This window comes from Bubalus bubalis, chromosome 7 (assembly GCF_019923935.1).
Source record: "Bubalus bubalis isolate 160015118507 breed Murrah chromosome 7, NDDB_SH_1, whole genome shotgun sequence".
Lineage (NCBI taxonomy): Eukaryota > Metazoa > Chordata > Mammalia > Artiodactyla > Bovidae > Bubalus > Bubalus bubalis.
In genome coordinates this window covers 67270114-67283229 of record NC_059163.1, presented here as the reverse complement: position 1 = coordinate 67283229, position 13116 = coordinate 67270114, and the positions used below count along the sequence as shown (strand labels likewise).

The 13116-nt window shown below is 35.9% G+C and overlaps 1 protein-coding gene across 9 annotated transcripts in view; it reads left to right on the top strand.

Annotated features, from left to right (window-relative positions):
• PCDH7 (protocadherin 7) overlaps positions 1 to 13116 on the top strand; it is a 477823-nt gene that overhangs the window by 63480 nt on the left and 401227 nt on the right. For 6 of the 9 annotated variants that reach the window (XM_025290204.3, XM_025290203.3, XM_025290209.3 and 3 more), the window contains exon 2: positions 11216 to 11275. The exons of the other annotated variants lie outside the window; for them this stretch is intronic. In XM_025290204.3, the coding sequence (XP_025145989.2) occupies positions 11216 to 11275 (60 nt within the window). The remainder of the gene's footprint in view (positions 1 to 11215; positions 11276 to 13116) is intronic. 9 annotated transcript variants of the gene reach the window in all.

The window sequence follows — 13116 nt, the reverse complement described above, 5'->3', positions numbered from 1 at the left end:
TCATTTAACTTTTCCTCCCTGTAATTTTCTGGTATCTTTTACTAAGTATCATTTAAAAAAAAAAAAAAAAAGAAAGAAAGAATGTTCTGCTCCCATTAAGAAAAAGTGAGATGAGAACAAAGCCAATTATTTGCAGCACATAAAATCCTTATGATAATTTGGTAGACTTTAATTAAACTAATACATCACACTGAACGTATAAGACAAAGGAGCAAAAAAGAAGCAAATAATCTTTTCTATGTTAAAAACACCATATTGCATTTTTATTAAGTTCCTTAAGACTTGTGACCTATTTTAAAGTGTAAGATTTGCAGTCCTTTTCATACAAAGCATATTAAAAAATTCTATGCAATATTGATTGGAACCATCCCAAAAAAATTTGAAATGAAGCTATAAAGAAGCTTGACTTAAAGTAATTTTTATTAATTTCTTAAGATTTTTCAAATGTTTCAAAATAAAAAGAGATTCTGTAACTTAGCCCACACAGAAACATTTGTGTTTCAAAGAATCTCATTTTCATATTTATCATATAATTGCCATTGGTTGTTTTTGATGAACCCACTGACATTATGAGTGCAAAGTCCTTTGTAAATTAAAAATAAGTCTATCTAACTTGTATGTCTTCCCTGCATTTCACAACTGAACTGTCCTGAAATTAGAGCTGCTTGGTTTTTAAATAATCTCATCTCCCAGTTTTATATTTCTTTGAGATGTAATTCTCATAAATTAAGTGGAAATAAACTACTGATTTGGGAGCAAGAGCATTTAGTTTTAATCCTAAAGTTGCAGTGTTACACTAAATGTCTTGTCATCCCCCTGGGCCTCAGTGTTATCACTGGTAAAATGAATAATTTGGTAGAGGGTGGTTTCAGGTGAGTTCCTTATCTCTGAAATTGTATTTCTGTATTAGTTGCTGATATAATATATTTCTATGTCCTAAAAGTCATTATGCTAATATACTCATGTCAGTCCTTAAATCATCACCACTTAGTATTTCTGAAAGTATTTGTAAAAAATATTCCTAGAAATTTCTAATGATCAGAAAGCATAGATTTTTTAAAGCTGATTGACCACAAATCACATTAAAAGAGAAGTATATTCAACTTAGAAAGCTCCGGGAGTTGATGATGGACAGGAAAGTCTAGCATGCTACAGTCCACGGGGTCTCAAAGAGTCAGACACAACTGAGCAACTGAACTCAATTGAAATACAAACATGGTGCCAGTTCTTACACTTTTAACATTATCGTTCATGAGCAAGAAACTGGTTGGTTGGATTTTGTAATTTTGTCCTATTGCACATTAACTTTTTCAAGACAGTTAAAACTCATCGGACATTACCTTCACTTCCCTGGTAGTGTATATGACTCTTAGTTACTTTATCCATCATCTAGAAACACTTTGGCTGCTTTCTACTCCCCTCTGTGAGTGTTTAAGGATCGCAAAGTAGACTCAGTATTTGGGGCACACAATTGCATTTCAATGTCATTTAAGAACAGCCAAGATTGCTATTCATTTCACCTTCTCATTACATCTAGTCTCTCTTTCTCCAGAGACTTATTGCTTTGGCACATGAATACTAGCCAGTTCTGTTTTTGTTTCCAAAGGTGGCCAATACCATGGTCTGAGGAGGATAATGATGACACCTTAAGTTAACATCATTTTACATTTTATTCTGAGCTTTAAGAATGGAGATACATGAATGGTCAACTTTGACCACATGTAATTGGCACTGTAAAGCTGAGGTTCAGTCAGTTCAATTCAGTTGCTCAGTCGTGCCCGAGTATTTGCACCCCATGGCCCGTAGCGCACCAGGCCTCCCTGTCCATCACCAACTCCTGGAGTTTATTCAAACTCATGTTCATTGAATTGGTGATGCCATCCAACCATTTCATCCTCTGTTCCCCTTTTCCTCCAGCCTTCAATCTTTCCCAGCATCAGGGTCTTTTCCAATGAGTCAGTTCTTCCCATCAGGTGGCCAAAGTATTGAGTTTCAGCTTCAGCATCAGTCCTTCCAATGAATATTCAGGACTCATTTCCTTCAGGATGGACTGGTTGGATCTCCTTGCAGTCCAGGGGACTCTCAAGAGTCTTCTCCAACACCTGCATTCAAAAGCATTAATTCTTCAGTCCTCAGCTTTATTTATAGTCCAACTCTCACATCCATACATGACCACAGGAAAACCAGAGCTTTGACTAGACGGACTTTTGTTGGCAAAGCAGTGTCTCTGCTTTTTCATAAACTGTCTAGATTGGTCATAACTTTTATTCCAAGGAGAAAGCATCTTTTAATTTCATGGATGCAGTCACCATTTGCAGTGATTTTGGAGCCTCAAAAAATAAAGTCTCTCACTATTCCCATTGTTTACCCTTCTATTTGCCATGAAGTGATGGGACTGTATGCCATGGTCTTAGTTTTCTGAATGTTGAATTTTAAGCCAACTTTTTCACTCTCCTCTTTGACTTTCATCAAGAGGCTCTTTAGTTCTTCTTCACTTTCTGCCATAAGGGTGGTGTTATCTGCTTATCTGAGGTTATTGATATTTCTCCTGCAATCTTGATTCTAGCCTGTGCTTCATCCAGCCCAGCATTTCACATGATGTACTCTGCATATAAGTTAAATAAGCAGGGTTGATGTACACAGCCTTGATGTACTCCTTTCCCAATTTGGAACCAGTCTGTTGTTCCATGTCCAGTTCTAACTGTTGCTTCCTGACCTGCATACAGATTTCTCAGGAGGTAGGTCGGGTGGTCTGGTATTCCCATCTCTTGAAGTATTTTCTACAGTTTGTTGTGATCCACACAGTCAAAGACTTTGGCATGGTCAATAAAGCAGAAGTAGAAGTTTTTCTGGAACTCTCTTGCTTTTTCCATGACCCAGTGGATGTTGGCAATTTGGTCTGTGGTTCCTCTACCATCTCTAAATACAGCTTGAACATCAGCAAGTTCACAGTTTATGCACTGTTGAAGCCTAGCTTGGAGAATTTTGAGCATTACGTTCCTAGCATGTGAGATGAGTGCAATTGTGCAGTACTTTGAACATTCTTTGGCATTGCCTTTCTTTGGGATTGGAATGAAAACTGACCTTTTCCAGTCCTGTGGTCACTGCTGAGTTTTCCAAATTTGCTGGCATATTGAGTGCAGCACTTTCACAGCATCATCTCTTAGGATTTGAAATAGCTCAACTGGAATTCCATCACCTCCACTAGCTTTATTCGTAGTGATGCTTTCTAAGGCCCACTTGACTTCACATTCCAAGATGTCTGGCTCTAGGTGAGTGATCACACCATTGTGATTAACTGGGTCGTGAAGATCTTTTTTGTACAGTTCTTCTGTGTATTCTTGCTACCTCTTCTTAATATCTTCTGCTTTTGTTAGGTCCATAGTATTCTGTCCTTTATTTTGCCCATCTCTGCATGAAATATTCCCTTAGTATCTCTAATTTTCTTGAAGAGATCTCTAGTCTTTCCCATTCTATTCCTTTCCTCTATTTCTTTGCATTGATCACTGAGGAAGGCTTTCTCATCTCTCCTTACTGTTCTTTGGAACTCTGCATTCAAATTGGTATATCTTTCCTTTTCTCTTTTGCGTTTCTCTTCTCTTCTTTTCATAGCTATTTGTAAGGCTTCCTCAGACAACCATTTTGCCTTTTTGCATTTCTTTTTCTTGGGAATGATCTTTATCCCTGTCCCTGTACAATGTCATTAACCTCCATCCATAGTTCTTCAGGCACTCTGTCTATCAGATCTAATCCCTTAAATCTATTTCTCACTTCCACTCTATAATTGTAAGGGATATGATTTAGGTCATACCTGAATGGTCTAGTGGTTTTCCCTACTTTCTTCAATTTAAGTATGAATTTGGCAATCAGGAGCTCATGATCTGAGCTACAGTCAGCCTCCAGTCTTATTTTTGCTGACTGTATACAGCTTCTCCATCTTTGGCTGCAAAGAATATAATCAATCTGATTTTAGTGTTGACCATCTGGTGATGTAATATGTAGTATTCTCTTGTGTTGTTGGAAGAGGGTGTTTACTATGACCAGTGCATTCTATTGGCAAAACTCTATTAGCCTTTGCCCTGCTTCATTATGTATTCCAAGGCCAAATTTGCCTGTTACTCCATGTATTTCTTGACTTCCTACTTTTGTGTTCCAGTCCCCTATAATGAAAAAGACATCTTTTGGGGTGTTAGTTCTAGAAGGTCTTGTAGGTCTTCATATAAACATTCAACTTCAGCATTACTGGTCAGGGCATAGACTTGGATTAACTTGGTATTGAATGGTTTGCCTTGGAAACAGAGATCATTCTGTCATTTTTGAGATTGCATCCAAGTACTGCATTTTGGATTCTTTTGTTGACCTTGATGGCTACTCCATTTCTTCTAAGGGATTCCTGCCCTTAGTAGTAGATTTAATGATCATCTGAGTTAAATTCACTCATTTCAGTCCATTTTAATTCACTGATTAATGTCCGTGTTCACTCTTGCCATCTCCTGTTTGACCACTTCCAATTTGCCTTGATTCATGGACCTAACATTCCCGGTTCCTATGCAATATTGCTCTTTACCGCATCAGACTTTACTTCCCTCACCAGTCACAGCCACAATTGGGTGTTGCTTTTGTTTGGCCCCGTCTCTTCATTCTTTCTGGAGTTATTTCTCCACTGATCTCCAGTAGCATATTGGGCACCTACCAACCCATGGAGTTCATCTTTCAGTGTCCTATCTTTTTGCCTTTTCTTACTGTTTATGGGGTTCTCAAGGCAAGAATACTGAAGTGGTTTGCCATTCCCTTCTTTGGTGGAGCATGTTTTGTCAGTAGACTGAAGCTGAGGTTCAGTCAGTGTTTTTGCTTCCTTGATGCCTAGCAGTCTGTTTGAGGGCTTCCCTGGTAGCTCAGTTGGTAAAGAATCTGCCTGCAGTGCAGGAGACCCTGGTTCAATTCCTGGGTCAGGAAGAGCAGCTGGAGAATGGATAGGCTACCCACTCCAGTATTCTTTGGCTTCTCTTGTGGCTCAGCTGTAAAGAATATGCCTGCAATGTGGGAGACCTGGGTTTGATCCCTGTGTTGGGAAGATCCCCTTAAGAAGGGAAAGGCTACCTATTCCAGTATTCTGGTGTGGAGAATCCCATGGACTGTATAGTCCATGGAGTCCCAAAGTGTTGAACAAGACTGAGCTACTTTCACTTTCAGTCTGTTTGAATTGATCCCTGTCCCTCACTTGTTTAGAAAGAGTGTTCCTTTAAAATGTCATTTAGAAGTAAAACAAGAAAAAATAAAATTGTGAATTAAGATGTACACAATTTAACCTTTAGGAATAGGCAGTTCTAGAGCAAGAATCCTCAAAAACTTGATTATGTTAGTTTTAACAAAAACAGTAGATTTTTTTCTCTCTCTGACTTTTGACAGTTACTTTAATTTGTCTGTATTTCTAATTTAGGATATTCAGGACAGCTTTGTTGTTGTTGCTTTTAATTATTACATCACATCCTTTTATATGTAGACTTGATCTAAGTAGAGAAAACAGCTTGGGGTGAAGTTGAATGGAATTACAGAAATCTCTGATTTCGGCAGGGACTTCACCACCCATCTTCCTCACAGGTTTCTTCTTGGAATGCAGTTTTCCCTCATTTGCATAGATGTCAAGCTTATCTGGCTTTTAAGACCCAACTCAGGTTCAGTTAGTCCAGGAGCCCTCTTCCTCCTCCCCTCATCATAGTTTCTTCTCACTCTTCAGAGCTCTCATAGTTTTACCTCCTGGGTTCTTGTCTTTTCCTCCTCAAGATTAATCATCTGTTTATACGTATATATTTGTACACATAAAAATTTCCTCAGAGGCAAGATTGTGACTTTTGTTTCTTTGTATTTCCCCCATGCCTCCCACAATGTCTTTCACATGATTCGACTCTGTAACCTTTGGCATTCTTTCTAACACTGAGATTCCATGATTCTAACAGCCAGCCAGTCAATAAATATTGATTGTTTGGTTATCCAACCCACGGCACTTTTTTGTTAGGGCCCACATCATTCGTATTCTGTAGTGAGAGCAAATTACCTATGATGTGGAAATGGTATGATATTATCCAATCCCTTTCCTTCCATGGCCAATTCAGAGGTTGACTCACCATTTAAAAGCCCTCTTTTCCAAAGAATGTAAATTAAACAGTGCTAATGAATGGTCTTTGTGTGTGTGTGTGTGCACTATTACACAAGTGTGTGTGTTAGTTGCTCAGCCATGTCTGACTCTTTGCGACCCCACGGACTGTAATCCACCAGGCTTCACCATCCATGGAATTCTCCAGGCAAGAATACTGGAGTGGATTGCCATTCCCTTCTCCATATATGCAGGGTGAAAAGAAAGTGAAGTCGCTCAGTCGTGTCTGACTCTTTGCGACCCCATGGACTGTAGCCTACCAGGCTCCTCCGTCCATGGGAATTTCCAGGCAAGAGTATTGGAGTGGGTTGCCATTTCCTTCTCCAATTACACAGGTAAATGGTTATAAACACCTCTTTCTTTGATTAGGTGGAATTTGTCTTATTTATTCCTTTTCTTTCTGTGTTTTTCTCTTTTTTTTGTACGTTTAGACAACCTTCAGATATGTTGAAGTTGCTTCTTATGTATTCACAAATTTAAGTAATTATGATAGAATCTTGACTCTAATACACAGGCTTCTAGAACTGAGTTTCATACACACTCATTTATAATAGTATAGAAAGCTTGCATAGTTTTATTATTCCTGAAACAATGGCAAAAATAGAGACATTTTCAGTTATAACTTAGATGTATATTTTTAAAAGATTCAAAGTCAAATTTAAAAAACAATTATCCAGAAACATAATGCTGAGGAAGAACAATCTTTGATTAATAACCAAAGTCTTGATTTGGGGCCCTGATTTTCCCATTATCTATGTGATTTTTATATAAGAAGATTAAGCTCTCTGATCTTTAATTCCCTCATATGTAAAATGAGCAAACTTATAATTGCTACTTCATAAGGACTTTGTGAGGGAAAGTTAAATAATTAAGTGCAATCTTGTAATAAACATCTATGCAGATGATATAGTAACGAATAATTATAATTTGAGTTTTGGTACCTCATTTATATGTCAAAATGGAGTAAAACATGATCATATAATTCATTCAGAATTATCTTCATAGTCCTCCATTCACCAAATCCCATGTTAACCTTCTGTCTCACTTTCTATTTCAAATGATTTTCCATTATTTTTTTAAATAATAAACTTTCAGTCTTGATGATGGCTCTCCCTTGACTTAGCTCTGATATTATGCATTTGCTGTAAAATATGAAAATCCACTTTCTGTTCCTAGATTGCAGAAACTACCAACAATTGCATTTTCTGTGTCATGGAATAGACTTTACTTTTTACATGATGACTTTTACTTTCACCTAGATCTTAACATCAGTCAGAGAAAAAAATAATGAATATTCATAGAATCCTTTTACATATTGCCAATTATATGCAAACACATTCAACAGACACTTGTACTTAATCTACACCAATTACGTGGGTGTGTGACTTAGTTTTGAAGCATGCCTAATAAAAATAAGTACAAAATAGATACATATTCCTTTCAAAATATATACATTTGCTTATGATTGGAATTTTTTCAGAATTATTAAGAGAGTGTTTATTCCTTTGTATGAGTGTTCATTGTCTTCTTGTACTTAAATCTGAATCTTATTCCTGTTCTCTGCATAATTCAGCTTTCTTTTCCAAGCACTAGTCAGGGAGAAGGCCAGAGAAATCTGGAAAAGAACAAAGCTTTTATCATTTAACTTTTTATTAATATTTTTAAATTAATTTATTTATTTTAATTGGAGGATAATTGCTTTACAATTTTGTGATGGTTTTTGATAATTAATTCCAAGCTTATTTCAGTCTGATTAAGAAATGAAAACTGAGTAGTTATAGAGATGGCCTGGTAAAACGTGCTCCAGGAATGGCTTGGTTTCATCTTTGTGTGTGTGTGTGTGTGTGGCTTGTTGCCTGGGTGATAGAAAAAAATTAAAGAGAATGGCTGGAAGGGGAAGACAAAAGCTGCGTCTATACAACTTCAGCAGAATTGGACCTGACTGAAAGATTGGTTTGGTCTGATTTACTGGAGCCTATCTCCTCAGTGGGCAGTGATCTGAAAATTGCTTCCAGGGCCATTTTAATTAGCTGATTCAAATCAAAACAAACCAATCCTGATAACATCCATTTCTACCCTGACCCTCATCAATGACTGTTTGCAGAATGGTGATTCCTAAGTAGTTCTCCATGAGCTCAATAAGTGATTTGAGGTACACATTTTTGTTTTTAAACATGAATCTTTAATGGTGAGGAAAGAATCCACTTTCTTGGCTTTAGTGACAGGTGAATATTAGTGCACAGCTGCATTTGTTCAGTGCATCAAAGCTTGAGACCACAAACGTGAAACCTGCCCTTCCATAGTTAATTTATGACATGAGAGAGCTCTATTCCTCAGTAATATTTTAATAAGAGGATTTCATTATGTTTCATGGCAATGTGGTAAATGCATTCTGTTTCTTGGGTATGCTTTTAAAAGAATGTCAAGTCTTTAAAATAGAAGATGAAACACTTTGATGCCTCTGATTTCCTATGTTTTTATTGTTTTACTTATTCACTTATTGAAAACCTTGCAGAACATTTTAAATAGAATATTCCCTTTAAGGAAAGAAAAGAATGACTGCTATATGGAAAAGGTTAAAAAGAGAAAATTAATGAAATTTTAAATGGACAGGCCAAGTTGAAAAAAAATAGAAAAAGTGGGTAAAATAAAATGATAATAAAATGAAGAATGTTAATACAGCTCAAAAGTGTCTGTTTCATAACCTATCGTATGACAAATAATAGAAAGTCAAAAACATGATTTCAAAATATTAAAATTAGACAAAAGTGGTACTATGATGTGACCAGTATTGTGATTTGTTTAGCTAGCTATTTCCAACAGGTATTCATTCATTAGAGCACCATGTCCCAACACTGAGAATAAAGTAGTAAATCATGGAAATGAGGTTTGTTCTTCTAGACTACACTGTAGCCTTGACAGGATGAAACAGTTAAGTGAATAACTTTACAAAGATAATTATATATGTATGTATGTATGTGTGTGTATATATATATACACACATACATACATATATATATAGTGCTCCTGCTCAGTCGCTAAGTTGTGTTCGTCTCTTTGTGACCCCATAGACTATAGCCTGCCAGGCTCCTCTGTCCATGGGATTCTCCAGGCAAAGATGTGGACTTCCCAGGCTGCTCAGTGGTAAAGAAGCTGCCTGCCAATATAGAAGTCTTAGAGGATGTGGGTTTGATTCCTGGGTCTGGAAGATCCCCTGGAGGAGGAAATGGCAACCCACTCCAGGATTCTTGACTAAAGAATCCCATGAACAGAGGAGCCTGGTGGGCTATAGTCCATAGGATTGCAAAGAGTCAGACACGACTGAGCAACTTAACACAACCATGATAGGTAGTACCTAACAGGATGATCTAATGTAGTCTAGTTGTGCTACATCATTCTCATTGGTTTGGAAATATAAAACAGTATCTGAAACTTTTAAATATATAGTTTTCATTTTTGTATAAAGCAGTTTTTAAATGACAAATGTAGTGTATGGTTGGTGTTCTGATTAGATAATCTATGTTCATCTTAGGGCTTCCCAGATGGCACTAGTGGTAAAGGAGACATAAGTGGTAAAGGAGACATAAGAGATGCAGGTTCAGTCCCTCGGTGGGGAAGATCCTCTGGAGAAGGAAATAGCAACCCACTCCAGTATTCTTGCCTGGAAAATCCCATGGACAGAGGAGCCTGGTGAGTTACAGTCCATGGGTTGCAAAGAGTTGGACACAACTGAAGCGACTTAGCACATGTTCATCTTAAACTTACAATCTAAATCATGAAAACTCACTTAGCATAGATTCCATGGTAAACTTGTCTTCCGTGTGTTATTGGCCAGAATATCTTAAATTATGCTAAGTTTTAAAACTTGCTAGAGAAAGAAAATATATGCTATTTCTAGAAAAGATAAAAATTAACTTAATAAATTAAGGCATTTTAAAGCTGCTTAAATTTATACAGCTAATATGGATAATCTGCAGTCAGAACAATTTTTAAGCATCTTAAATGCTCTTGAATATAAGCAATTTTTAAATTAGACATTACTTTTTTGTTCCATTTACTTTCAAATGTGAGTTGATTATTCCGTGAAAGAATTAATTTACTTCTTTTCTAACCTTGATTCTCATGTGCTGATGCATTGTGACATTGGAAATTAGGTGCAGTACTAATTTTTTTTTTAATTCTTAAAACATACTAATTCTTTTGGTAGTGAACTGTAGCATTTTTATTTTATGGAAGTGATTTATTATCCTTTTTGACAATGTTCAAACTCATTAAAGCTTTTACTGACATCAATTGCATCATTAAACTGGAAACAATATTCTGTGCATTTTTTGTCAGAAAGCAGAAATCAGACTATTGGTCAGGCTCAAATTCAAAGCAATAAATATTCAATACTATTTAAAACTCATATTGGCACCAAAACATTTTAAAGGAGTATTATCATTACTTTCACTTGTAAAAAACAATACCTTTTTATGGTCATATTTTTGAAGGGGATAGTTTTAATAGTTTATCCTTGACCATAAATCAGTGAACCATTTGTTGATGATGTGTAAAATGCTCAGATTTCCATGATTGCATTTAGAGACTACAGAGCTACTTTGAAGGATGTGACCATTCAGATCAAGCTCACCTCCCAGAGATTTTAGGGACAGTAAATTGTAAAAGAACTGATAACAAAATTACCATTTCATTCTTATTTGTATTTATAATATAAATCAAGCCAACAACACTTGCTTCCCTGACAGCCCCTCTCCTTTAAATACTCAAAGCCTGAAAAACAATAATTCAATGTTTCTTTTACCATGCAAATATCTCTTGTCAAAGATGGAATCCAGGAGATTAGCCAACAGCACTGATGTAGATGCCCTAAGGTTGTTAATTGTAGCTGGAACAGTTATGTCTCTATGAATTCTAAAACAGGTTATGGCCACTACAAATACATCTTAAAGAAGGAAAGAATACTATCAGCCAAAATATGCATCCAAGTTTTGGATCTAGGCTAGCAAAACCCTACTCACATCCCTGTAAAGCAGACATATATTTTTGTATTTTTTATAGGTGGATACAGTGCAGACCACGAAACCCCCTGGCCACATTGAGGAATCGTGTAAAATGAATGTATGTGCTCGTAAGTGAAATCCATGGACTGTTCCAACTAAAGGTGTTGGATCCTAATAAACCTGGATTAGTCCTGTGTAAAAAGAAATCGATTCCCAAGGGGCAGGACCACTAGCTGAGTAAAATGAAGCTCTGATTTGGAAGAAAACAAAATGGCTTTAAAATAAATTTTCGGCAAAAAAAGGAATCAAACTATAATTTGCAAACAGCTGAAAAAGAAAATTAAGCTCTCAGTATAGAATAAAGAAGGGATGTGAGAGAGGTTTTACAATCTTATCAATTACAATGGAGACACTGAATCAAATATCATCACATTCAAGAGTATGAAAAGAACAGGAAATCCTTTTCCTTTGGTTTGCACTTGAAAGGACTCAAGCAAAGAGTGGAGAAACATATCCTCTTACTTACTCTTTATAGTTAATAAGATGGAAATTATTATAGATGTGATTTCATTTGCCTTGCTTGAACTACTTGGATGGATTATGTAGAAATCACCTGAGCCTGTGCTAGATCAACAAAGAAAATGGAAACATATACCTCAGGACTCAATTCTGAGAAAATTAGCTTGTTCCATACTATTTCACAAGGCTAAGAAGAAATACTACTGCCAATCAGGGAAAATGGGAAACTAATGGACATAAGAGAAAGTAAAATTTAGGTCAATCTGATACTTGTTGAAACAGAGTTTATTATGGTGTAAAAGCAGAAGATCAGGATATATCTCACAGACATTTGATACAATTTCTGATTGAATTTAGGGTAAACCTTCTTAAGTGTTATAGGAATGTACGGCCATTATTTAATAGGAAACTGGCCTTTTACATTTGTGGTCCTATGCATTTAGGTATGCAGAGGAGGACTTTTTAGATTTTATTAAAGGTGAATTGCATGTGGGAAGTAACTCTTTGCATTATAGTTACTTACTCAATTGAAGATACTGTATAAAGTCTAATTTGTGTATGGGCGTGAGTGTATATGTATGCATTTGTGTGTGTGCCTGTATGTATCAGTGGGAGAAGGTAAAACTTAACGATTGACATTTGCACTTTGGTTTGTTACCTAGAATGTAAAGAGGTAGAGTAAACCGTCTTAAGCCATTTCCTATATGTCATGATCATATTAAACATTATTATTCACAAAAGAAGCAGTTCTGAAGATAGAATGACTACTGCAAAGGCTCTCCAATTAAGTATAATATTTAATGCAATTGAGCCATTTAAATTAAGATAGTACTGATGTCTGAAAATAATGAGAGTAGGCTCCTGTGAAATCAGTTTGAAGACAGTTGGAAAGTCCTACTATATTCCTTAAGATTTCTTTATTCAGCGACAGAGAATGTGAATCACGGCTGCTCTTACAGATGAGACTGGGGAAATATTTGTGTTCTAATTTTTAAATATGCCAATAAGTTACATGTGTTTTTTCCCCACTTTTTTTCAATCTGAATTATACAAGTGACCATGCATTAAGGTAGATAAAATAGTATTTCAAACAGATTGATGTATTTTTTGAGGTCACTATGTGCCATAATAATTTTGAAACTATTGTACGCTGGTATTTATGATTATTTCTCTTTATATTACTGATTAACTTTAGAGTTGAAATTTTTTACCTCTTTTTTCTATGTGACAATCAACTGAAGCTGGTACCCTATCTATACTATTACAGGGATTTTGGTTTTTATGCTATTATAATAAATTATAAGTCTACAAGCTGTATAATTCTATTGTATTGAATATTTTTCTGTGGCCAAAATAATAAAGAAGTCTACTTTATAAAACGCCTGTATTTTTAATAGTCTCTTAAAACAAAATGAGATGTAAAGTATATTCGTGTTGCTG